Below are 25,326 nucleotides of genomic sequence, written 5' to 3'. Positions count from 1 at the left end.
GTGTGTGCGGTTTTCTGGTGATTAATTAGATAAGATTCTCAAGGACTTTCTTGCGGGAGCTGGCTTTGAACCTTGATCCTCAGATCTCAGCCTCAAGTAGCTAGGATTATGGGTGTGAGCCACCAGCACCCAGCTTATTATATATCTTAACTGTTATTTGATATGTCAACATTTCTTGTGTCTATGCTGGTACAGAGCCTATATACTCAGGTCTTCACATTCTCATTCAGCATTTTTTCTCTCAAAGCTGGCACTCTGCCACTTCAGCCATGCCTCCACGGCTGCTGTTTTTCTAGTCAATTGGAGATGAGTCTCTCAAATTTATCTGCCCCAAATGGCTTGGATAGTGATCCTCAGATCTCTGCCTCCTGAGTAGCTAGGATTACAGGTCTGAGAACTAACTTTTCAAGTCATAGCATTAAATTAAGGAAGCAGAAAATAAAGACTGCTCTGCTCATTTGGTGTTCCCATCATGTTAAATTTTTTTGTTTTAGAATTTAAGTACACACAAACGGTGGGTTCATTTGATAATATTTACGATCTAAAATATATTCCAATGCCTACAATTGATTGCCTATCATCGAAATCTATAATTGGATACCTACAATTTAATGAATATTTTTAATTTTAAATGTCAGAAAGTAAGTAAAAATCTTTCTCTTTGAGGCATCAAGTGAAAATGATAGCTTGTTTTGAAAGACTCAGTGATTTGAGGTTCAAATTTAGCCTGGGTAAGAAAGTCCATGAGACTTAGCCCCAATTAACCACCAAAAAGCCAGAAGTGAAGCAGTGGCTCAAGTAGTAGAGAACCAGGTTTCAATGAAAAGGCTAAGGGACAGTGCCAAGGCTCTGAGTTCAAGCCCTAGTACCAGCACACAAAAAAATAAAAAAAGCCTTAGTGTATAGCCTTGGACTGATTTAATTCATAATTTCTTATTCTTATCTAGAGTAGAAAACCATACCAATTCAGCAAACCATCTGGTGCTTAAGTCATAGAGTGATAAGCCCAGGGAGCAGATGCACTAATAGGTAGTTTTATTTTTGGATTTTCCTTCCCCTTGACATTGTGTATGAGAAAGGCAGCCCGAAATCATTATAGACAATGAGTTCTACATTTCCTCCTAATTCATCTATGGCCCAAAATAGGTTATGGTTTCATTTCACCCAAGGTCAGCAGAAATTCAATGAGAAAAAAACCTTCAGTCTGATAAGAACTAGGCAGAGGCCATGGAGAAATGACCTGGACTTCTTATGTGGAGAGGAGAGAACTTCTATGTGGGAGAGAACTTCATTAGTGAAAGAGGCCAATGCTGGGTGGGTGAGCTATTGGATAAGGGAAACTTCATTAGAACAGGTGTACTTTTTACTTTTTTTCCCTTCTGTCAGTACTGAGGTTTGAACTTAGGGCTTTGCATTTGCCTGATGGTGCTGTACTATTTGAGGCCTACCTCCAGTCTTGCCTTTTTAAAATTAGCCTCATTTAATTATACGAGGGATTTCCTTGCTACATTTCTACATATGTTTACAAATGTATTCCAACCGATTTTACCCTTCTATCACTTTTCCTTTCCCCCTCCACCCACTTCTTCTGCTGCTTTTATTTTATTTTTTGTATTTTGTGTTGTCCTGGTGCCAAGCAAGAGTGGTGCTCACCATTTGAGCAACAGCTGCACTTCTGGCTTTTGGGTGGTAACTGGGGAGAAGAGTCTCACAGACCTTCTTGCTAGGGCAGGCTTTGAACCCTGATCCTCAGATCTTAGCCTCCTGAGTAGCTAAGATTACAGGTATGGCATCTTCTACCTAATATTATTTTTTTAGCCTAGGTAGGTTTGGGGGGCACAGGGACTTCTCTGTGGATCCTTAAAACAAATGTCTTCCTTTATTTGTTTCCTTATATTAACATTTTACAGCTTAAATTTGGATAATTACATTAAGAGAAATTCTTTATCAAGTAAAAATTCTTTTTTTTTTTTTAGTCGTGAGGCTCAAACCCAAACCCTTAGGCCTTTTTTTTTTTTTTTTTTTTCTGGTCATGGGGTCTGAGCTCTGGGCCTGGGTGCTGTTCCTCAGCTCTTCAGTTCAAGGCTAGCACTCTACCACTTGAGCCACAGTGCCACTTCTGGCTTTTTCTGCTTATGTGGTGCTGAGGAATTGAACCCAGGGCCTCATGCATGCAAGGCAAGCACTCTACCACTGGGCCATTTGAGCCATTTTTCCAGCCCACCCTTAGGTCTTTAGACAAGAAATGTACCACTGAGCCACAGTGCAGGCCAAATATTTTATTTTATTTATTTATTTTTCACTCATCTTGGGGTTTGAATTCAGGACCTGGGCACTCTGCCTGAGCCTCTTTGTACTTAAGGCTAGCGCTCTGCCACTTGAGCCACAGCACCACTTCTGGGTTTTTCTGATTAGTTTATTGGAGATAAGAGTCTTACAGACTTTCCTGCTTGGGCTGGCTTTGAACTGCAATTCTCAGATCCCAGCCTCCTGAGTAGCCAGGATTACAGGTGTGAGCCGTTGGTACAAAGCTCCAAGATTCTCTTTTTAAGGCAACTGAAGATTCTTCTTTTCCTTCCTTCCTTCTTTCCATCCTTCCTTCCTTCTTTCTTTCCTTCCTTCCTTCCTTCCTTCCTTCCTTCTTTCCTTCCTTCCTTCCTTCCTTCCTTCCTTCCTTCCTTCCTTCCTTCCTTCCTTCCTTCCCCTTCCCTCACTCTCTCCCTCCCTCCCTCCCTCCTTCCCATCCTCCTCTCTCTCTCTCTCTCTCTCTCTCTCTCTCTCTCTCTTTGTGGTGGTACTGGTGCTTTAAACTCAGGACCTTGATCTTGCTCAGCTTTTCTCTTTTTTTTTTTGTAATGTATTTCTTTTCTGGAAAAAATATTCTGAAGATTATATGATCAAAGAAAAAAACTAAGTACAAATAAGCTGAGTATATAGAAATAGCAGCGAGGTCTAACCTGTGCTCAGCCAACTCTACTCTACAGAAGGCATAGTGGAATGGAAGAAGAGACATCTTTGCATCAAGCACTAGATATGGAGAGTGTTTGCTCAGCTTTTTGGCTAATAACTGCTGCTCCACCTCTTGAGCCATTCTCTGGCTCAACTTTTTATTTCCTGGCTAATAGGAGATACAATCTTTCAGTCTTTTCTGCTTAGACTGGCTTCAAACTTCGATCCTGTGATTTCAGCCTCCTGGCTAGCTAGGATTACAGGTGTGAGCCATTGTCTCCTGGCTGAAAACTCTTTTTCTTACTTTTATTTTGTGGTGCTAGGAATCTGACCCAGGCCCTAAACTTTTTTTTAAAAATTGAGGCAGAGTATTTTTGTTCATGGTCAAGCTGCTTATGAATTTCTGGCCTCAAGGAATCCCCCTGCCTTAGTCTGCTTAGTAGATCAGATGATAGACACCCAGCAAGAATTTTTATTATCCTTGCATATAAATAGAAAACAAAACAAAGCACTACTGTTCCATGTCAATGGATATTATTGAGCACCTACTATGTGCCAGGTACAGGGGATATCAATATGAACAAATCATAGTCTCAGCCTTATAAATATGTCTAAAGGAAATAAAGTAGTAGTATCACACTATGTAACATGTGCTGTAACTGATCATAAATATGTAGAGGAAGTGGCTGAGTGATGAGATAAATACCCAGCAGCCAGCCTTAGGAGCAGAGGTGAGTTTGCACATAGGTCTTAGAGAATAAGCGGAGATACTGGAGAGGGGCAATGGGGCTTGACTTGGGGAGAACACCCCAGAATAGCCAGAAGATTCTATATGTGTAATTATAAAGAGGAGGTTGTATCCCTGGCATAAAAGATGGACTTCCTTCTGTGATTATCAGGGAACATCATATATTACTGAAATTCAAAGTAAAGCAATATTTCAAGGGCAATGGGAGATTAAGGTTGGAATGCCTTGTATTTGCAGGGTGAAAGTGAGAATGTGACCTCCCACTGTAAATGAGTTTCTGTGGCTGAAGCCAGTACAGAATGCAGAGATGATTTGGTAGTAAAGTTGGCACTACCAACGCACTGGTAAAGGAGATGGAGGTGGGAATAAGGAGAAAAGGGGGTAGGGAAATTGACAGCATATTAGCTAAATGCTAATTTAAAAAATATTAGGATAAAAATTAGCTGGATACTGGTGGGGCATGCCTGTAATCCTAGCTACTCAGGAGGCTGAGAACTGAGGATCACAATGCAAAGCCAGCCCAGGCAAGAAAGTCCGTGAAACTCTTATCTCCAATAAACTACCAGAAAAACCGGAAGTGGAGCTGTAGCTCAAGAGGTAAAGTGCTAGCCTTGAACTGAAGAGCTGAGGGACAGCGCTCAGGCCCAGAGTTCAAGCCCCACGACCAACACACACACACACACACACACACACACACACACACACACACACACACACACACACACACACACTAGTTATAAGCAAAGTTGTAAGACTCCAATCAGGTTTGGTTGCTTTGGCTCATTTTGTTCCTTTTTTTCCCTTCATTTTCAGCACTGGGATTTGGGCTTTTGCTGGTACTGGCACTCTTGTTTGCCTTTTTTACTCAAGAATGACCCTCTGTCACTTGAGCCACACCTCCACTTCCAGCTTTTTGCTAGTTAATTGGAGATAAGTTTCATGGGTTTTTCTGTCTGGGCTGGCTTTGAACTGGGATCCTCAGATCTCAGCCTCCTAAGAAACTTGGACTATGGGCAAGAGCCACCAGCGTAAGCACCTTGCCTACTGAGCTATATTCTTCAAGCTGTTCATTCTGAAGAATGAATACCATATTTCTTGAAGATGTAACTAAAGTTTACCAAGTTACTTTAGACCCTTAAAAGTTCTGTTCTCTTTGATTAAATAGGATAACAGATGTGTCATGGAGCCCAGCTGCCCGTTGAGAAGGGATCTCATGAACTTTTCTGCCCAGGCTAGCTTCAAACTGTGATCTAAGCTTCCCAAGGAACTAGGACTACACTATGTGTCACCAATAAATGACTTATTTTTCTAGAGCACCAAATAATCTTAAATTTGTACAAGCATACCAAAGAGTCTAGCAACTCAATTAAAATTTGATCCCTATTTAACATGTTCACATGTCTTCAATTTCTAAAACAAAAACAAAACCTGATAACAACTTATTCTATGGGCATTTTCACTAAGAGAATATCATCCAAGTTTTGTGGCAGATGGTGAACATAACAAATGAAGTATAATACATATCTCAGATGACACAATCTCCCAATTCTAATTTGTTAACCATAACTAAAGTTATCTCTTTAATTATTCCAATTCTTTTTTTCCTGTGCTGTACTGAGGTTTGAACTCAGGCCCTTGTACTTGCTACGCTTAATTGCTATGCTGATGAACTACCACTTGAGTCACACCTCCTATGTGACTTTTTGCTGGCTAATTGGAGATAGAGGCTAAGGCTGTCCTCAAATCGCCATCCTTCAGATCTGAGCCTCCCGAGTAGCAAGGAAGCTGGCTTGTTCCAACTCTTTTAGCATAAATTGGAACAGGACGGACATCGGCTGGATTCATTTTACCTGTAACTTCAGTATAAAAGAGATTATAAGAATAGATTCTTTTAAATCCTTGGTTAGTTAGCCAGCGTGGGAGAACAAATGCTAATGGATTGACTGGTTGGCTAAGTACTTATTGTGCACTTGTTCATGCAACTGCAGTAGAGACACATAAGGCAGCGAGGAAGAAAAGTCTGTTTTCTATCCTGTCTTCTAGTCGAGTTTCTTCCTCCATTAGTTGCATACTATTAAATTATTTCCATGCTGAGCAGGTAATCAAATCTTGTAACCCAAAAAGGCACTGTATAATTTAGATGATTTATGCCATTGACGTGGAGCATTCATCGGAGAACAAAGTCTAGCCTAGCGACTTCCAATGCCCTCAGATAACCGCGCTGCTCTCAGGATTCTCACGCTCACTGGCTCCGGCAGCAGCAAGAATGCAGGCAAGGCTTCCCCGAAGTGAGGAGCAAGTCCCAGAATCCACCGGGACTCCAAATCCCAGAAGTCTGCACGGCAAATAAATCCCGGGTGAATAGTAGGCTGACTGCGGACGCGTCCAAGTTGGGAGCTAGAGGGGCGAGTCCGTAGTATTTGTCTCCGTGTATGTTTCTTTGAGGGAAGTAGCATCTTATATAAACACCTTTGTGAATTTAATGGTATTCTAGCCTGGACGCCCCCGTCTTGGGGGGGTGTTTTGTGCCGGTCTCAGCGGTTCCCATTCCGCTCCTCTCTTTCTCTCACCCCCGTGAGGATGGTTCATCCCGGCACCGAGGCTGTCCCTGAGTTGGACGGACGGTCGCGCCCGCCCTGCGCCGGAATGTGGGCCTCGAGAGCGAGCGGGATGGGAGGGGCCGCGGCGGGCCGGCGCGCGGGGCCTGGGCGCCGGTAGAGGCGGCGGCGGCGGCAGCCGCAGGCGGTAGGAGGGGCCGCGCGGTTCCGGCTGTCGGGACGAGGCGACCCTCGGGTTCGCTGCGCGGGCCAGGCGGGCGGGGTGCGAGCGGCGGCGGCGGCCTCCGCTCGGACGGACTCTGGCTGCGGGGTCGGCCGCGGCGCCCGGCGCGCCCCGGCACCCTCGGCCTCCGGCATCGGGGCGGGGGAGGGAGGAGATGCCGACCCAGCGGGACGGCGGCACCATGTCCCACACGGGCGGCGGCGACCATGCCCACCAGGTCCGGGTGAAAGCCTACTACCGCGGGTGAGTGGCGGGGGCGCGCGGGGGTGTGTGGGGGGGTGCGCTCGGCCGGGAGGAGGAAAGGTCAGGGGCTGGAGGTGGGCTGTGCGGGCTGGGCCGGGCAGCCGCGCGGGGGCAGGGGCCAGGGGTCATCGAGCCGTCAGAGGACCCGGGGGTGTAGGTACCCCAGGTGTTGCTGGGAGGAGGGGTCGGAGATAAAGGGTCAGAGTAGTGGAGTCCAGGGAGGAGGCTGGGAATAAAATGAGGTGCGTCGGGTGGAGGTCAGACATTCCGATTTGCAAATACTTTGCGTCATTTGTCAGCGTGTATTTGGGGCTAAGGATTCCGTGTGGTGCCTCAGTTTAACTCAGTGGGTTTAGAAGACTGGACTGCTTCACGGAGCTGGACCTTTTGATGACTAACAACAGGCCTGAAGCCTTTGTTGTTGTTGTTTTTTTTAATTAGATTTATCTTTGCAGTGGGAGAGTTCATGAAGTGAATCTGTGTTCTGACTGCCAGTCTCCTAGACGGAGAAATTGAGAGGGAAGTTGATATGTTTTCAAGAATTGCACTAGGGACACTTACCTATGGTCCACGATTAGATGGCAAATGTGTAAATAGACATTTTTGTGAACGCTTCTTCGTTAATGTTGTTTCTAGGACCGTCCAATAGGGTGTATTGCAAGGTAAGAAAAGGAAGAGACACTGATTTAAATTCTGTGATCTCTTTACTCATATGATTACCTAAGATGTAAGTACTGTGTAATCCAGTCTTGAAGTCGTTGTAAATCCTATTCCGTCACTTGCTTGGCAAATTATTCTCCCACCTTTACATCCACTTGTGGTTTAAATTTCTTTTTTTTTTTTTTTTTGTCGGTCGTGGGGCTTGAACTCTGGGCCTGGGCGCTGTCCCTCAGCTCTTCAGCTCAAGGCGAGCGCTCTACCACTTGAGCTACAGCGCCACTTCCGGTTTTCTGGTGGTTTTTTGGAGATAGGAGTCTCACGGTCTCTCCTGCCCGGGCTGGCTTTGAACCGAGATCCTCAGATCTCAGCCTCCTGAGTAGCTAGGATTACAGGCGTGAGCCACCAGCGCCCGGCTGTGGTTTAAATTTCTTTGAGATTATTATATTTAGGAGCCTTAGTAAGTAAGCTAAGGGCTAGTGTGAGATTTGAGGTTAACAGAAAATCCAATTGCTTTAGCCTGTCTTTATGGCTAGCCTAAGTAAATTGTTTAAAAACAAAACAAAAAACACCAAAATCTCTCAAGGACTAGATGGTGGCAATTGCTGGGCATATGTTCACATTCCTGAAGGGATCAGTCAAGATAGCAAACTTTCAAATTGCTTGGCTTGTTTTGCTTTGGAAGAAGTCTCATTGATTAGATGTAAGGGTACCTGCTACCACGAAGCCTGTGGTCTCTGTTACCCTTGATTGTTTGTATTCAGGAATAATTAACAGGAATTTTATAGAACAGCATTAAAACTTTTTTAGTTAAAGCACAGGCAAAAGAGGTTTTGATTTTTACAGCAAAATCAATAAATTTGTTTTTCTTAAAAAAAAAATCTGATGGGGCTGGGAAGGTGGCTCAGTGGTAGAGCGCTTGCCTTGCATGCCTGAGGCCCTGGGTTCCATTCCTCAGCACCACATAAGCAAAAAGAAAAACGCCGGAAGTGGCGCTGTGGCTCAAGTGATAGAGTGCTAGCCTTGAGCTGAAGAGCTGAGGGACAGCGCTCAGGCCCAGAGTTCAGGCCCCACAACCAGACTCCCCCCCCCCAAAAAAAAATAAAAATATAAAAAAATAAAAAAATCCATTGTCCTAAGACCTATTTTGACCATTCTAGTCCATGATCTAAGATGGAAAAAAAAAAGCCCAAAACTTCCATTGCCACTTTTTTTTTCTTTGCAAAAAAATTTATTCCTGGGGGGCTGGGAAGGTGGCTCAGTGGTAGAGCGCTTGCCTTGCATGCATGAGGCCCTGGGTTCAATTCCCCAGCACCACATAAGAAAAAAGGAAAAAAGCCGGAAGTGGTGCTGTGTCTCAAGTGGAAGAGCGCTAGCCTTGAGCTGAAGAGCTGAGGGACAGTGCCCAGGCCCAGAGTTCAGGCCCCATGACCAGACCCCCCCCCAAAAAAATTTTTTTTATTGCTGGGCACCTGTGGCTCATGTTTGTAATCCTACTCAGGAGGGTGGGATCTGAGGAGCTCTTGTTTGAAACCAGTGGTGAGACTCCTATCTCTCCAATTAACTACCAAAAAGCCAGAAGTGGAGCTGTGGCTCAAAGTGGTACAGTGCTAGTCGAACGCACAAAAACTCAGGGACAGCATCTGGCCCTGCGTTCAAGCTCCAGGACCACCACCACCAATAATAATAATATTTTTGAAAGCCATATCTATAATTTCATAGATGAGATGTTTTACTTTTGAATATGTTCTGTTTTACGAAGTTGACAGTCTATGAGTTGTTCAGTGTGGAGAAAGAAATTTAATTTTTTTTTCTAGTCCTGGGGCTTGAACTCAGGGCCTGGGCACTGTTCCTGAGCCTCTCTGTACTCAAGGCAAGCCTCTCTGTGCTTATGTGGTACTGAGGAATTTTACCCAGAGCTTCGTGCATGTGGGGCAAGCACTACCACTAAGCCACATTCCACGCCCAATGTAATGTTTTTGAAAAAAGCTGTCTGATGACTTTTTAACAAACTAGATTTAAAAATAAGTACGTGCGCATAGTAGGAAAGTACCAAATTGAAGTATTAAAAAAAAAAAGAGGTTCCATTTAATTCTCTCCCCCCCACCTCAACCTCCAAAGATGACTCCTGTTGGCAGTTTATTTTTTTTTCTGAAAGTTGCATTTATTATTTGAAAAGTTAAGTTTCATGAAGTTCTAGCTTTAGGTAGTATTTATTGATTCCTTCCCCTGAAAGATGAAAAATCAGAGCATGCTACCTCTGTCTCCTATCTTCTCAGTTTTTGCTTGCTAAATGATTATATTTAGTTCTCTGGGAGGTTATCTTTGTGGCTTTCAGTATATGAATTCTTTGGAGGGGCATTGTTGGGGTTTAAACACAGAGCCTGTGGTTGCTAGGCAGGCATGGCACCACTTCAGCCAGGACCTCAGCACATAGTGATGAACATTCTGTCTTTCAAAGCTTAGGAGTCAGGTGCCAGTGGCTCACACCTGTAATCCTAGCTATTCAGGAGGCTAAGATCTGAGGATCCCGGTTCAAAGCCAGCCCAGTCAGGAAAGTCCGTGAGACTCTTATCTCCAATAAACACTCAGAAAACCGAAAGTGGCGCTGTGGCTCAAGTGATAGAGTGCTAGCCTTGAGATGAAGAGCTGAGGTACAGTGCCCAGGCCCAGAGTTCAAGCCCCATGACCAACAAAACAACAACAACAAACTTAGAGGAGATTTTGCTGAAGACAGGCACTAATAACATCATGCCCTTTACGGCTTTTTACTGAAGAAAAGCTTTCTAAGCATTTTGAGCCTCATTTAAAAACATCAATATACCAATTCCTGTGCCCTGAAAATTGATCTGCTGTGATTATATATTTAAAAGTGGGCACTGATTGAGCATGCCTGAAATCCTAGGTATTCAAGAGACTGAACTCTCAGGATCACATTTCAAAGCCAGCCCAGGCATAAAAGTTCAGGAGGTTCTTACCACCAATAACTAGAGAAAAGCCAGAAGTAGAAGTGTTCTTCAAAAGTAGAGTGCCAACCTTGAGCAGAAAACTAAGCAAGAGCACAAGGCTTGAGTTCAAGCCGAAATAGCAGCAACAAAAAAACCCACCCCACCCCCAAAAAAAACAACTTAGGTAGTCTAAGCTGATAGTTATGCTATTAGAGTCAGCTGCTCATTAATATAGATGAAACTAGATGAGTCACTAGCTAAGATAGTTAATAAACAGGTTGGCTAACTAAAACACCTACCTGTTTTAAAAATAGAAAATCCTGCCCTTATACTAAGAACTCTAAGGACAACTTGCACTTGAAAGTTTTTCCATCACCCAGTATAACCTTTATCACCTAGCTTCCCCTATTTTTTTCTAACATCATTTCAGTATTTTTTCCCAGTAAATGAATCTGAATAGCCCATTTTTTTGTCTAAATTGACCATTCATTTGGAGAGGGGTGTGTGTGGGGGGGGGCGGGCAGGGAGGTGTGCTGGTTCTGGGCTTGAACTCAGGTCTTGGACACTGTCTCTGAGCTACTTGGCTCAAGGATATCACTGCCACTTTAGCTACACCTCCACTTCCAGTTTTTTTTTTTTTTTTTTTTTTTTTTTTTTTTGTGTGTGTGTGTGTGTGTGTGTGAGATCAGAGTCTCACAGACTTTCCAACCCAATCTGGCTTCAAACTGTGACCCCTATATGTAAGTCTCATGAGTAGCTAGGATTACTGATGTCAGCCACTGGCACCTGGCTTGACCATTCCTTTTAAATATATGTTCACTATTCTCGTTCTGTTAAACTTGATCTTATTGACAGTATGATTTCTTATAGTAAACATTAATTTGATTTTTTTCTTGGTTTTCAAGCAAGGAATTAATAGGTTTGAGAATCTGATTTTACTGGAGACCAAGCTAAGACTGCTTGTCTCATAGTAGCTCTTCAGTGAGTGGCTCTCTGCAATCATTACGTAGTGGTGTTTGTTTGAAGGAAGAGAAACAGGTTTTGTTGGTTACTGATAGATTGCTATTGTATGTGCTTATCCTTATATAAAGTTACTTGATATAGGATAGAGTTTAACCAGTTAATGTCTGGACTACTTTTTGTGTGTATGTGCGTGGTATTAGGGTTTGACCCCAGAGCCTTGCAGTTGCTAGGAAGGTGCTCTACCACTTGAGTATGCCCTGCTCCTTGTTTTTGAGATAGAGTTTCACTAACTTTGCTCCACCTGACTTGGAGCTTGAGATATTCCTGTCTCCTCCCAAGTAGCTGGGATTACAGGCTTGTACCTCTATGCCCATCATGGACTACTTTATTTTTTTTAACATTCCATATGTATGGGTAAATCTGCAGGAATCTTGAAAAAACGTTTTTAGAGCCTCTGTTATTCCTTCTGTACACATCTGGAATAAAGCGATGTTAATGCTTTTTTTTTTTTTTTTTGAGGAACTATGGATAAAACACAGGCCTTACACAAGCTTTACAGCACTGGGCTACATCCCTAGCTCCAGATTGTTAACTCTGCATATTTGGAATGTACAACTGGTTCAGTAAAGAAGTATGTGGGATATTTTTCACTGTGAGCAAGTCTTGGCAAGACTTGTTTCTAAGAGTATTGCAAAATTATTTTAGCAGTATGCTCTAGTCATGATTCTGAGGAAATAAAAAATAGTATCTTCAGTTAAAGGTTGGGATAATGGTATATAAAGGGGCTTGGAGGGTCTGAAATAGCACTCAGCCAAAAGGCAACAGTTTCATAGTGTGGCCAAAGAGAGAAAAATGGTGGCCTAGTGTCAAATGAATAAAAGCTTTTTCAGAATTTCAAGTAGATAATAAGATAAGTTGCTTGACAGTTTGGGGGACTGACGCTAAGGAATTGGAGAGAGAAGGCTGGTGAGACCAGAACTGAACATGTGCAAGCTAAACTTGTGAAGAAGCAGAATCTGAGAAGCAGAGGAGAAAGCAGCTCTATAGAAAATTCTCCCTAGAGGTACTTAGTTGATCAAATCCGCCCCTCCCTCCCCCAATTTAGCAGCTTATGCTTGCCAGGCAGGTACTCACGACTTGGGCTACTTCCAGCTCTTTTAGTGTTGGCTGTTTTTTGAGATAGGGTCTCACTTTATGCCCAGGCCAGACTACTGTAATCCTTCTATTTGTGCTTCCCTACATCACTGAGATGACAGGCGTATGACTCTGCATCCAGCCATTGATTGAGATGGAGTCTCAAAAACTTTTTTTGTTTGTGGGGAGAGGGCCTGGGCTGGCCTCCAATTGTGGTCCTCCAAATTCCCATCTTCCAGGTACCTGGGATTATAGGCTTGAGCCATCATGCCCAGCTTTCTAATTCATTCTTTTCTCTAATTGTAGTTATGAATGTGTATTAATTGTGCACATTAATGCTTTCACTGTGCCATGCCCATTTTAAGGTAGCTTGAGTGATTAAGATTTTTTGTCTTGTTTTGTTTTGTGTTTTGCCAGTTCTGAGGCTTGATTCTGGACCTGGGTACTGTCCCTGGGCTCCTTTTTCTCAAGGCTAGCACTCTACCACTTGAGTCAGCACCACTTCCGGCCTTTTCTGTGATTAATTGGAGATTAGAGTCTCACAGACTTTCCTGCCCAGGCTGGCTTTGAACCATGGTCCTCACATGTCAGTCTCCTGATTAGCTAGGATTATAGGTGTAAGCCACCAGTGCCCAGCTGAGTGTTCGTTTTTTATGTCTGAAATGATCATAATTAAAACATAAACTTTTTGAATTCTAATCTTGCTTAGGATTTCAAATATTCAGAGAGGGGTTGGGGATTTAGCTTAGTCAGTAGAAGAGCACTTGCCTGCAGGCCCTGAGTTCAGTCCTCATCTCTGCAAAAAAAAAAAAAAAAAAAAAAAAAGGCTAAATAATGTTCAGAGATTTCTTAACTGGATTTACTGAATGTTGTCTATGGCCACAGAGGATGTTGAGGTAGGAAGAACAAGGCTCCACCTTTGAGGAACTAAGAGACTTGTAGAAAGAAAGCTAGGTAAGAGTTGAAATACAAAGAAGTAAATTTGACATATGTGCACATATAAGGTACTTGGAGGGTGAATATTGGGGAGAACTGGGGGTGTGGGTGAGGGAAGCCATCCTAGGGGAAAAGATGTCTGAGACCTTTAAAGGATAAATAGATAAAGTTGAGGGCCTAGCTCAGTGGTTACAGCACATGCTTAGCAAGTGTGAGACTTCTGTTCAATCCCCAGTTCCTATATACCCCCCAAAAGATAAGTAGAAAGCTTGGCTAGTGAATGATGGTGTGTGTCATTCTAGGCATTGAACAACTATGTGTTAAGTTAAATAAGGTCGGCTTGGTTGTTATCCTTGCTTTTTTTTTTCCTTGCTAGGATGATAAGAAAAAAGGTTAAAGAAGCTTAGATCTTGAGAACCCTTCAATGTCAGACTGCAGAGTTCAAACTCCTTCTCATTAGTCAAGATTTTTAAGGAAGAAAGACACTGCATTTTAGAAGGATTGATAAAGGATAAGACTGATTTGGAGTTTTATAAAGTGGTCTAAACAAGTGAAAAAGAGGATAGATTCAATGGAGATGTTATTAACTGCTATTAACTGAGCAGTCATTTATTCTGTGTCATGACAGCCAACCAGTGTAGGAATATGGCTGAGAATAATAATTAAGAAAAAAAAGAGCCATCTATGGTCAAATACCTATCGTAGGCCAGACACCAGAGCTAAGATTTCAAAATAAGAAAGTTTCCTGAAGTTTCACACTTGTACTTTCTAAAGGCTGTCATTGTTATCAGCTTAGGATAGTCTACATCCTATCAAGAGATCTACAAGTAGAGCTATTTATGTGAGTGTGTGTGTGTGTGTGTGCACCCCCCCCCATCCCCACACCCCCTTTTGTTGTTATAAATGGATTCAGAATTTCTTTTTTTTTTTGTCAATCATGAGGTTTGAACTCAAGACGTAGGCTCTATCCCTGAGCTCTTTTGCTTTAGGCTAGCATTCTATTACTTTGAGCCACAGTACCACTTCTGCTTCTGGTTTTCTGGTGGTTAATTGGAAATAGAGTCTCATGGACTTTCCTGCCTGGGTGGGCTTTGAACCTTGATCCTCAGATCTCAGTCTCCTGAGTACCTAGGATTACAGGCAGGAGCCACCAGCACCCTGCTAAGGATTTTTTTTTTCAAACAATTTCTTACCTCATTAAGTAGTATTAATTACAATTAGACACAATTAAGTACAACTATTTAAGTTGTAGTAAGCAGTTGTATAGTTTCATAAGTCAGGTTATGAGTACAGTGCTTCTCGATCAGTGTTACCCTTTCCACTGTTTTTCCCCATTTCCCCCCTCCCATCCCTACCCTTAAATTACATAGTTCAATTTTTACTTTGAATATAATGACTGCATTTGCCTACTGTTGCTCTGTTGTTGTTTTCCTCATAATGCCCTTCCCCCAACAGAACATATTTCTACTTCTTGGTATTCATTTTATTAAACAGTTGTTCAGAGGAGTTACACCATTGGATTCCTCCCCTCAGTATACCATCCTTTTGTTAGTTTGTGTGCATCTACAGATTCATATTTCTAACTCTTATGTAACTCACCCCCCCCCATTTATGGTCATTTTTTCATGATAGGATAGATAGATAAATAGATCTCTTTCTTTATGTTTTCTATATAGCTTTCCACAGTATTATTTTTTTTGGGGGGGGGGTCTGGTTGTGGGGACTGAACTCTGGGCCTGGGCGCTGTCCCTCAGCTCTTCAGCTCAAGACTAGTGCTTTACCACTTGAGCCACAGTACCACTTCCAGCTTTTTTCTTTTTGCTTATGTGGTGCTGAGGAATTGAGTCCAGGGCCTCCTGCATGCAATCGGGCAAGCGCTCTACCACTGAGCCACCTTCCCAGCCCTCCACAGTATTATTATACTATAATTTACCTTTTTTTTTTGAGACAATGTTTAACTATTGTCCTAAGATGGTCTACAATTCCTGAGGCAATAATTCCAGCCAAGTGCTGGGATTACAGGTGGTTTCCCTACATCCAGACCTACTTTTCTTACTGTTTTGATGAGACATTGACATTTTGTCTCTTGAAGTTGTTATCATTTTTCAATCTGTTGTTTGGAGTTTTTCTTTCTTTTTTTTTTTTTTTGGTCAGTCATGGGGCTTGAACTCTGGGCTTGGGCGCTGTCCCTCAGCTCTTCAGCTCAAGGCGAGCACTCTACCACTTGAGCTACAGCACCACTTCCGGTTTTCTAGTGGTTTATTGGAGATAGGAGTCTCACGGTCTTTCCTGCCCGGGCTGGCTTTGAACCGCGATTCTCAGATCTCAGCCTCCTGAGTAGCTAGGATTACAGGCGTGAGCCACCAGCGCCCGGCTGGAGTTTTTCATTTTTATGTAATCAAATCTTTTTTTTTCTCCTTTTCATGGCTTGTAGGTAGCTGTGTTTCTCATCTAAAAATATTCCATTTTCTATTATTCAGATTTTAAAGTTATTCTCAATACATCTGGCATTTTGGGCTTTTATTTATAGTATTCTAGTATATTAGTACCTGTAATTTTTTTAGGGGGGTTGGTCATGGGGCTTGAACTCTTGGCCTGGGTGCTGTCCCTGGGCTCTTCAGCTGAAGTGGGCATTCTACTACTTGAGCTACATTACTACTTCTGGTTTTCTGGTGGTTAATTGGACTTTCCTACCTGGGCTGGCTTTGAACCAGCATCCTCAGATCTCAGCCCTCTGAGTAGCTAGGATCACAGGTGTGAGCCACCCTTGCCCGGCAAATTTTGACTTTTTTTTATTGCTACTAATTTTTGACTTTTTGTGCATTTTTCTACCCATATAAATTTCAGGTTTTTGTAGTTCTCTCCTTATTTCCAAGTCCTCCAAAATCCTACTGACCTTTTGATTTTTGAATTGTATGCATTTTTGGATTACTTGGAAACTGATAGTTTTATGATACTGAGCTTAGCCTTTGAAGTGAGTGGAGAATGTGTATTTGTTCAGGTATATAACATAGGTCTATCTATTTCTCTCCTGCTTTTCAACAATAAGATTTTTGTAATTCCTGTTCCTCAGGGGTTGAATATTTTGTTACATTCTTCTATTTTGTTAGTATGTTTTTGTAGGCTTGCTGCTTTTATAAATGAAATTGTTTATTTTCATAGGCTTCTAATTTAGTATTTGAGTTGGAGATTTTTCTGTGTTGCTTTAAACTGTAATGTTCTCTAGCTCAGCACCCAAGCAGCTGAGATTACAGGATTTACCACCATGCCCAGCTTCATATCACCTGTTTTTGTATGTTTAAATTAAGCTGGCTACTTTATTAACTGTTTCTTAGTTAACCATCTTAGAATCTACAGATGGTGACATTGCTTAGCAACAGTTTTATTTCCTCTTTTCTGTGTCTTATTTTTCTTACCTTAATCATTTGGTTAAAGTTTTTCAGAGTTGAAAACCTTTTTTCTTTGTTTTAATTTATTTTTTTATTGTTTTTTTTTAAATTTAATTTAATTTTATTTGTGAACATACTGTACAGAGGAGTTACAATTACATGGGCAGGATAATGCGTACATTTCTTACCAAGCATTGCAGCCTCCTCCTTTGTTTACCCTTCACATCCCTTCCCAGCCTCCCCCCTCCCCCCCCAATCCCAATCCTTCTCCTTACCCCCCCTTCTTCCTCCCCCTCCCCCCCCTCTGCACCGACATTGTAAAGCTCGTTTTGGACATGACAACTTGTACTTCTCATTGTTGCAACAGGTCCACCTGTATCCTTAAACAACTGGTTTTTCCCCATCTCCTCCACAAGTTATACTGACATCAAATATAGTGAAAGCAGGGGTTATACTGTGGGGGAGGGACATTCAAAGCAAAAATATGGAACACTTCACGAATTTGCCTGTCATCCTTGCGCAGGGGCCATGCTAATCTTCTCTGTATCGTTCCAATTTTAGTATATGTGCTGCCGAAGCGAACACTTATTTTTTTATTGTAAAGGTGATGTACAGAGAAGTTATAGTTACATAAGTCAGGTAAAGAGTACATTTCTTTTTGAACAGCACCAAGCAGCGACCTTTTTATCTTAATAAAATATAACCAGTAGTAAGAAAAGTTTTACAGTTTCTTTTAAGATACTCTTTTCTCTCTGTTAAGAGCAAACTTTTACAGCAAGTACATTTCAAGAATGTGGTGCTGGGGGCTGGGAAGATGGCTCAGTGGTAGAGCGCTTGCATGCTCGAGGCCCTGGGTTCGATTCCTCAGCACCACATAAGCAAAAAGAAAAAAGCCGGAAGTGGCGCTGTGGCTCAAGTGGTAGAGTGCTAGCCTTGAGCTGAAGAGCTGAGGGACAGCGCCCAGGCCCAGAGTTCAGGCCCCACGACCGGACCCCCCCCCCCCCAAAAAAAAAAAAAAGAATGTGGTGCTGTACACTTTTTTTTAGTCCTTGCAATTATGCTCAAAGGGAGCTATCAGTTTCCTGTTATAGATGATAATATTGAAACTTAGTAACCAACAGTACAACATTACAAAGCTGGGTCATAACCTTCTAAGAAACCTCTTTTCCTTTTTATTGGGTTGATGGGCTTTACAAAATACTACATTTTTCTTTATTATCAAGTTCGTGTCTCATGATCGTTATCTTTTAGTCTGTGTTTTACCTTCTAGATTATTAAAAATAGACATTACTTTCTAACTTTTTATAATGATGGAGATGGCTACTTGAGATTTTATGGCCATTTTGTTCCTCTGCAATGTTTTATCCAGTGGTATTACCATCCATGGGTAACCCTGCCTAAACCAATTAGTGTTGTCAATAATTACAAGTAAATTCCTCTCTAGATAGTCCATGCTTAGTGTAAGAGAAAAGCCTATGTTGAGGCTACAGAGGAACTAAATGTGAATATGTCTTGGGTGTATTTTATTATTTTTATTTACTTTGTGCCAGTCCTGGGGCTTGAACTCAGGTTTGTACTCTGTCCCTTGAGTTTTTTTTTTGCTCAAGACTAGCATTCTATCACTGGGCCACAGCTCTGCATTTGGCTATTTGGTAATTAATTGGAAATAAGAATCACACAGTCTTGGGGCTGGGAAGGTGGCTCAGTGGTAGAGCGCTTGCCTTGCATGCCTGAGGCCCTGGATTCGATTCCTCAGCACCCCATAAGCAAAAAGAAAAAAGCCAGAAGTGGCGCTGTGGCTCCAGTGGTAGAGCGCTAGCATTGAGCTGAAGAGCTGAGGGACAGCGCCCAGGCCCAGAGTTCAGGCCCCATGACCGGACCCCCCCCCCAAAAAAAAAAAAAAAAAAAAAAGAATCACACAGTCTTTCATGCCCAGACTGGCTTCAAACTGCTGTCTTCAGATGTCAGCCTCCCGAATAGCTATGATTACAGGCGTGAGCCCAGCTTGGGTTTATTTTTAAAACCAATTAATCTTAAAACTTTAGAAAAAAAATATATATACTTTTTTCCCCCCAGTCCTGTGGCTTGAACTCAGCCTGGGTGCTGTTTCCTGAGCTGCTTTTGCTCAAGGTGAGGGCTCTACCACTTGAGCTACAGTGCCACTTCTATCCTTCCTTCCTCCCTCCCTCCCTTGCTGCTGCTGCTTCTGCTTCTGCTTCTGCTTCTGCTTCTGCTTCTTCTTCTGCTGCTGCTTCTGCTTCTGCTTCTGCTTCTGCTTCTTCTTCTTCTTCTTCTTCTTCTTCTTCTTCTTCTTCTTCTTCTTCTTCTTCTTCTCCTTCTCCTTCTCCTTCTCCTTCTCCTTCTCCTTCTCCTTCTCCTTCTCCTTCTCCTTCTCCTTCTCCTTCTCCTTCTCCTTCTCCTTCTTCTCCTTCTCCTTCTTCTCCTTCTCCTCCTCCTCCTCCTCCTCCTCTTCCTCCTCCTCTCTCCCTCCCTTTCCCCCTCCCTTTCCTCTTCCTTCTTTCCTTCCTTCTTCCCTCCCTCCCTCCCTCCCTCCCTCTCTCTATCTCTTTCTTTCTTTCTTTTTCTTTCTTTCTTTCTTTCTTTCTTTCTTTCTTTCTTTCTTTCTTTCTTTCTTTCTTTCTTTCTTTCTTTCTTTTTCTTTCTTTCTTTCTTCTTGTAGTTTGTTAGAGATAAGAGTATCACAAAATTTCCTGCCTGCGCTGACTTCAAACCAGGATCCTCAGATGTGAGCTTCCTGAGTAGCTAGGATTATAGGCATGAGCCACGGGTGCTGGGCTTAGATTTTATATTTTAGGACCTAGGAACATTGAATGCTTAAAGCAGTTTGTTTTCTGAAGCCTAATAGCAAGATTAAAGGTCATTAATTTTTATTTTTCACCTTAAGTAAAACTATATCCAAATTTGCCATATGGGGATCTTTATAAAACAGATTAATCTGTTGAGTGGAAATTAATTTTTGTTAGTGCTGAAGCTAAACCAGGAAAAAACCATCTGTGCATACTTTGTTTTACATCTTTATATGTATTCTAAATTTTGTAACTCACTTTTTGTTACTATAATAAGAATTTGATGATTGTGGAGTGTTATGAAGGTGGTGCTTTCCCAATTACTTAAAGAAGTGTTTATACAAAACTCCTTAAATGTTTTAGTTCTTGGAATTTAAGGAATGGTAGTTGATAAAGCCTGACTCCTTCACCGAGTCTCTTGAAGATGTATGTACTTAGGGCTTTTGAAACATTTAAAAAATACTTTAAAGATATTTAAGCCAGGAGTGGCAACACATGTCTGTAATCCCAGCACTAGGAAGGCGAGGCAGGAGTATCAAGAGTCAGGCCTACCTCCGCTACATTGTGAGAACCTGTCTCAAAAAACAACAGCAACTATATTTTGACAAAAATTTTGTATCTCTGGAGAAGTAAAGTTTCTGAAGATTCTTGTTGTTTACACTTATACTTACACATGTGTTGGTTTTAACTTCATGTGCAAGGAAGTTTTTAAAAAAATTATTTTATTGTAAAGATGCTGTACAGAGGGATTATAGTTACATGAATAAGGTAATGAATACATTTCTTTTTTTGGGGGGGGGATCGGTCATGGGGCCTGAACTCTGGGCCTGGGTGTTGACCCTCAGCTCTTCAGCTCAATGCTAGCGCTCTACCACTTGAGCCACAGCGCCATTTCTGGCTTTTTTCTTATGTGGTGCTGAGGAATCGAACCCAGGGCCTCATGCATCCAAGGCAAGCACTCTACCACTGAGCCACTTTCCCAGCCCCATGAATACATTTCTTGTTGAGCATTGTTACCCTCCTCTTTGATACTGGGCTACTGTTTTCACCTTGTTTGAAAAGGATAACTTCACTTTTACTTTTTTTTCTTCAGAGAAATTCTTTAGTAGCCTTTGTTTTTCTTCTGGTTTAATTCTAAAATATATTTTCCCAACTCAGATGGGCTATAAACAACCTGGAGGGTGCTTTGAATAGAAGATTGTTTTGTGGCAAGCAAGTTTTCTTTTTAATTAAAATTTAAAGTTTTTTAGTTATAAAAAAAATTCTCCTGAGCTCTGCCTCCTGAGCAGCTGAGGTTATATCCTCAAATCATTGCTCTCAACCCTGTGTGTTAATTTTGTTTTTTTGGTTATACCTGGGCTAGAACTTAGAGCCTGGGAGCTGTCCCAAGCTTTTTCAGCTGAAGGCTACTGATAGAGCCACAGCTTTGCATTTACCTTTTTGGTGATTAATTGAAGATTAGAATCTCCTGGGGTTTGGGAATGTGGCTTAGTGGTAGAGTGCATGCCTAGCATGCATGAAGCCCAGGGTTCGATTCCTCAGTACTGCATAAACAGAAAAAGCCAGAAGTGGCACTGTGGCTCAAGTGGTAGAGTGCTAGCCTTGAGCAAAAGAAGCTCAGGGACAGTGCGCAGACCCTAAGTTCAAGACCCAGGACTGGCAAAAAAAAAAAAAGGAAAATAAAATCTTATGGACTTTCCTGGCCTGGCTTCAAACTACAGCCTCCTGAGTAGCTAGGTCTGTGCCATCAGCGCCGGGTGTATTTTCCTTTTAGAAAATAAGAGTTTTTGTTTCTCTAATGAAGTTTTACTTCTATTAAAAGTATATAAATATGCAATTAAAAATTAATAAACCATACAGTGTGTTATACACTAGTCGTTATTCTAATTATAGTTTAAATTAAGTATTAATGTTATAAATATTAATTTAATACACTGAATCCTTAGGACATCCTGTGAGGTATTATTGTCTGCTATGATCTGAATATTTGTGTCCTTTCCAAAATTTATGTTGAAACTTAATCGATAAGATGATATTATTGGAAGGAGAGGCCTTTGAGAGGTAATTCAGCCCTCAAGAATAGGATTAGTGCCCTTATAAAGAGACTTTGGAGAGTCAGCTACCACCTCTACCATCTGGACATAACTAGATGGTGTCACACTGAGAACCACAAGTTAGGCTCTGACCAGACACTAAATCAGACATGCCTTCATCTTGGACTTGTCAGTGTCTAGGACAGAAGAAATAAATTTCGGTTTGTGAGCTACTCCTTTTATGGTGTTTTGTCATAACAATGTGACTCAACTAATACCAGGTGTATTACAAGATCTTTGCTATGGAAATCCGTAGCTCAGGAGATTAGCAAGATGGCAGGTTTTTGTGAGGAATGTTCTTGGCATTGATGGCAGTGGAAGAGAAGAGAGGGAAGGAAGGCAGCTGAGTGAGGCTCTGCTGCTGTAACAGAATAGCATAGTAATTTACAAACAGCAGAAATGATTTCTCATAGTTCAGAAGCTAGAAGTTCAAGATCAAGCTGCTGGCAGATTGGTGTCTGGAAGGGGTCTCTCTGTTCTTTCCAGGGTAGCACCATGCTGCTGCATCATCCGAAGAGGATGAAGCCTGGGTCTTCAATTGGTGGAAAGATGGAAGGATAAAGGCCCATACTAGTTGTCTCTGGCTGTTAAAAAGGCTTGAGTCCATTCATGAAGCTCAAGCCTTTGTGATTCAATCACTTCCCCAAGTACCCTGTTTCCTAATACCTCCTCAGTGGGATGAAAGTGTCACCATGAATTTTGGAGGACATACTCAAGCTATAACACAGACTCAGCAGAAGTCCAAACAGAAATCTCAGTTGATTCTCTTGGAAATTCAAAGGATGAGTTAACACTTTAGAGTTTCCTGAGTTGTGTCTAGGACCCTTGTGCTCCATAGCCAGTCAGTCACTATGATTGTTTCAGGAAGGGAGGTGTGACTGCAGGCAGATCAAACCTTTGAAGGTGGCTGATTTTGGGGAGACTGTCCACAGGCCACACTCAATTAGCAGGGACAATAAAATGGGGGTTCTGGAGATGACTCAGAATAGGGGTAATAGTGGATCACAGCATTCACAAGATGCTATGAGATTCAGATGTGAAGTCATATTCATTTCCTTTTGTGAGACTACAAGTATGCCTCTATGCTTTCCCTTTTAAAACTGTAAGATTTACTGCATCAAGATTGACAGTTATTGTCAAAGTTAAGGTAAAGCTTCCTCAAGCTTCTGGAACATAGTATTCATAATGTATATAGGGAAAGAGAACACAGTAACATTTCCTTGTCAGAAATATATCTGCTGTTGGGAGCCTGTGGCTCCTAGTTTCTCAGGAGGCTGAGAACTAAGTATCGGGATTCAAAGCCAGTCTGTGCAGGTAAGTCTGAGACTCTTAGATCCAGTTAACCACCAAAAAGCTAGAAGTGGAGTTGTGGCTCAAGTGGTAGAATGCTAGCCTCAAGCAAAAACACTCAAGGACAGTACCCAGGCCCTGAGTTCAAGCCCCATATACACACCAAAAAAAAAGTATATTTGTTGACAGATAAGGTTCTGATTGAAAGTGTTTCTTTTACATTCAGTTCAGTGTAATACGAGCGTATGGAAAAGTCCAAGACTATTTGTCTTCTAGTTGTTCATGATTTAGTTGAGGGTGTGTTCTCAGTATATGATGAGTTGAGAATTATAGACTGTTTTGTGGTTGGCATGTATTTGGAAAGTAAGTGGAAGGTGGTGTTGAAGTCCAGTTACTGAGTATTTTCTCCCATTCTGTGTAAACAAAGCCTTCACCTGAGGGAAAGTTTGAGTTAGATCTGAGTAATTCATTAGGATCTGCATGTGTGGGTTGTGTGTAAACCAGTTAGTTACCTGTAGTACAGTGTTTGGATGGTGAGATCAAATTGAAGGAAGTTGGACTTATATTATCAAGAGTCTTAAATACCACACAGATTGAAATTACAGATTTAGGAGATTTCTATGTACAGATGATTGTTAAAACACTGAATATGATCTCAGGAAAAGATGGAGTATAATGTGAGGGGTTAGAAGGAGTGTCATGTGATTGGAGACAAAAGGAGACTTAAGTGTTCTAAGTAGTGGGTGGAATCAAGAAAATATGTTGTTATGAAAGCCACGGAAGAGGCTTCTAAGAGGCAAGGGCAGAAAAACATGCTCAGAAAGAGTGATAAAAGGCCATTTGACTTCTCTGCCTACTTGCTTCTCTGCTTTTTAGCTTCTGTAGCTCTTACAGTGCAGCTGCAACTTTTCTTTTTTTTTGTCTTTTTTTGTGTGTGTGCATGTGGTGGTGGTATTGGGGATTGGACTCAAGGCCTTACAATTGCAAAGCAAGTGCTGTACCAGTTGGTCCATGCTTCCAGGTTATTTTTTCTTTAGTCTACTTACTGAGTTTTACACTCCAGAGATGCTGTTACTGAAGGAAATATGTATTGGTAGCTGAGTCTATAGAGTTATCAGAGCATTGTAGTTTTCATCACTTAAACACCTAAAACTCCTTTGTTTTCCAGGGATATCATGATAACACATTTTGAGCCTTCCATCTCCTTTGAGGGCCTTTGCAATGAGGTTCGAGACATGTGTTCTTTTGACAATGAACAGCTTTTCACCATGAAATGGATAGATGAGGAAGGTGAGTATAGAGGGTCGTGTGTTTTGACTTGAGATCGAGTTCTGTCATTCTCTTTCAAAATTGAATGAGAGTCCTACTCAACTCAAGAGGGAAAAATACACTAGAAATCAATGCCATTCTTATTTTACTTTTAAGTGCTTAAATGCAAATAATACAGTATTTGTATTGCCCTTTGTACCCTAAATGAAGTAAAATTAATGACTTTTTCAGCAGTAAGATAGTTCAATAAATAATGTAACATTTTACTTTAATTTTGAATATATATATGTCTTATATTTTAACAAATTATCTATTTTTAACTGAACATTACCTTAGAGAAAATGTTATGGGATCAGAGTGATTGTGATAACCATTATTTCAGAGTGATGTCAGAAACTTGATGACTGGGTGACTCGTATTCAGAAATAGTTATGGAGTATCTGTGTGTTCAGAAGAGCATTTCCTGTTCTTAAAACTCAGTCTGGTAGCAAGAGGGATGTAGGCATACAAAAGAAGCAGCATCAGCCGGGCGCTGGTGGCTCACGCCTGTAATCCTAGCTACTCAGGAGGCTGAGATCTGAGGATCGCGGTTCAAAGCCAGCCCGGGCAGGAGAGACCGTGAGACTCCTATCTCCAATAAACCACCAGAAAACCGGAAGTGGCGCTGTAGCTCAAGTCTCAGAGTTCAAGCCCCACGACCGACAAAAAAAAAAAAAAAGAAGCAGCATCTATTTCAGTATGCCTGAAATAATCTGCAGTGTTTGAACTAAGTTTCAACCAAGAATAAAGGTTTTTAAGGTAGGGGTGAAGAGAAAAACTTAACAGCTGAAGAGCAAGATATAAAAGACACAGATGCAGAAGAGTGCAGCATGTAGAAGTAATTCACTGATGCTGATGTGTGAACAGTGGTGAGGATGAGCTTGGGCTAGACCTTTGCTGCTAAGTGTAACCTGTGGAACCTTTCAGAGATGAGAACTCCAGGGCTCAGCCCCCATCTCTGTCTCCTGAATCAAGGGCTCCATTTGGACAGGATACACTAGTGCTGTGGGAAGGTAGACTAGTGTAGGACTACTGTTTATTTTACATTGTGGAAAGCCATTGAAGTATAATTAGAAGTTA

General features: G+C 41.8%; 1 protein-coding gene and 1 non-coding gene across 5 annotated transcripts in view; one reads left to right on the top strand and one right to left on the bottom strand.

Moving 5' to 3' along the window:
* The window catches only part of Prkci (protein kinase C iota), a 179,779-nt gene that overhangs the window by 110,085 nt on the left and 44,368 nt on the right, over positions 1-25,326 (top strand). For 2 of the 4 annotated variants that reach the window (XM_069991915.1, XM_069991913.1), the window contains exon 3: positions 24,107-24,228. In XM_069991915.1, coding sequence (XP_069848016.1) covers positions 24,114-24,228 — 115 coding nt within the window. In that variant the 5' untranslated portion in view covers positions 24,107-24,113. Of the gene's footprint in view, positions 1-6,400; positions 6,722-23,629; positions 23,960-24,106; positions 24,229-25,326 lie in introns of those variants that run through there. The other 2 variants (XM_069991914.1, XM_069991912.1) reach the window with 2 other exon arrangements.
* On the bottom strand, positions 17,227-17,333 carry LOC138806541 (U6 spliceosomal RNA). The gene has a single exon (XR_011365913.1). It is a non-coding gene; the product is annotated as a U6 spliceosomal RNA (small nuclear RNA).

This window comes from Dipodomys merriami, unplaced genomic scaffold, assembly GCF_024711535.1.
Source record: "Dipodomys merriami isolate MVZ:Mamm:240054 unplaced genomic scaffold, mDipMer1.0.p SCAF_40, whole genome shotgun sequence".
Lineage (NCBI taxonomy): Eukaryota > Metazoa > Chordata > Mammalia > Rodentia > Heteromyidae > Dipodomys > Dipodomys merriami.
Note: the sequence above shows the minus strand (reverse complement) of the source record. Positions and strands in the feature narration are given on the sequence as shown.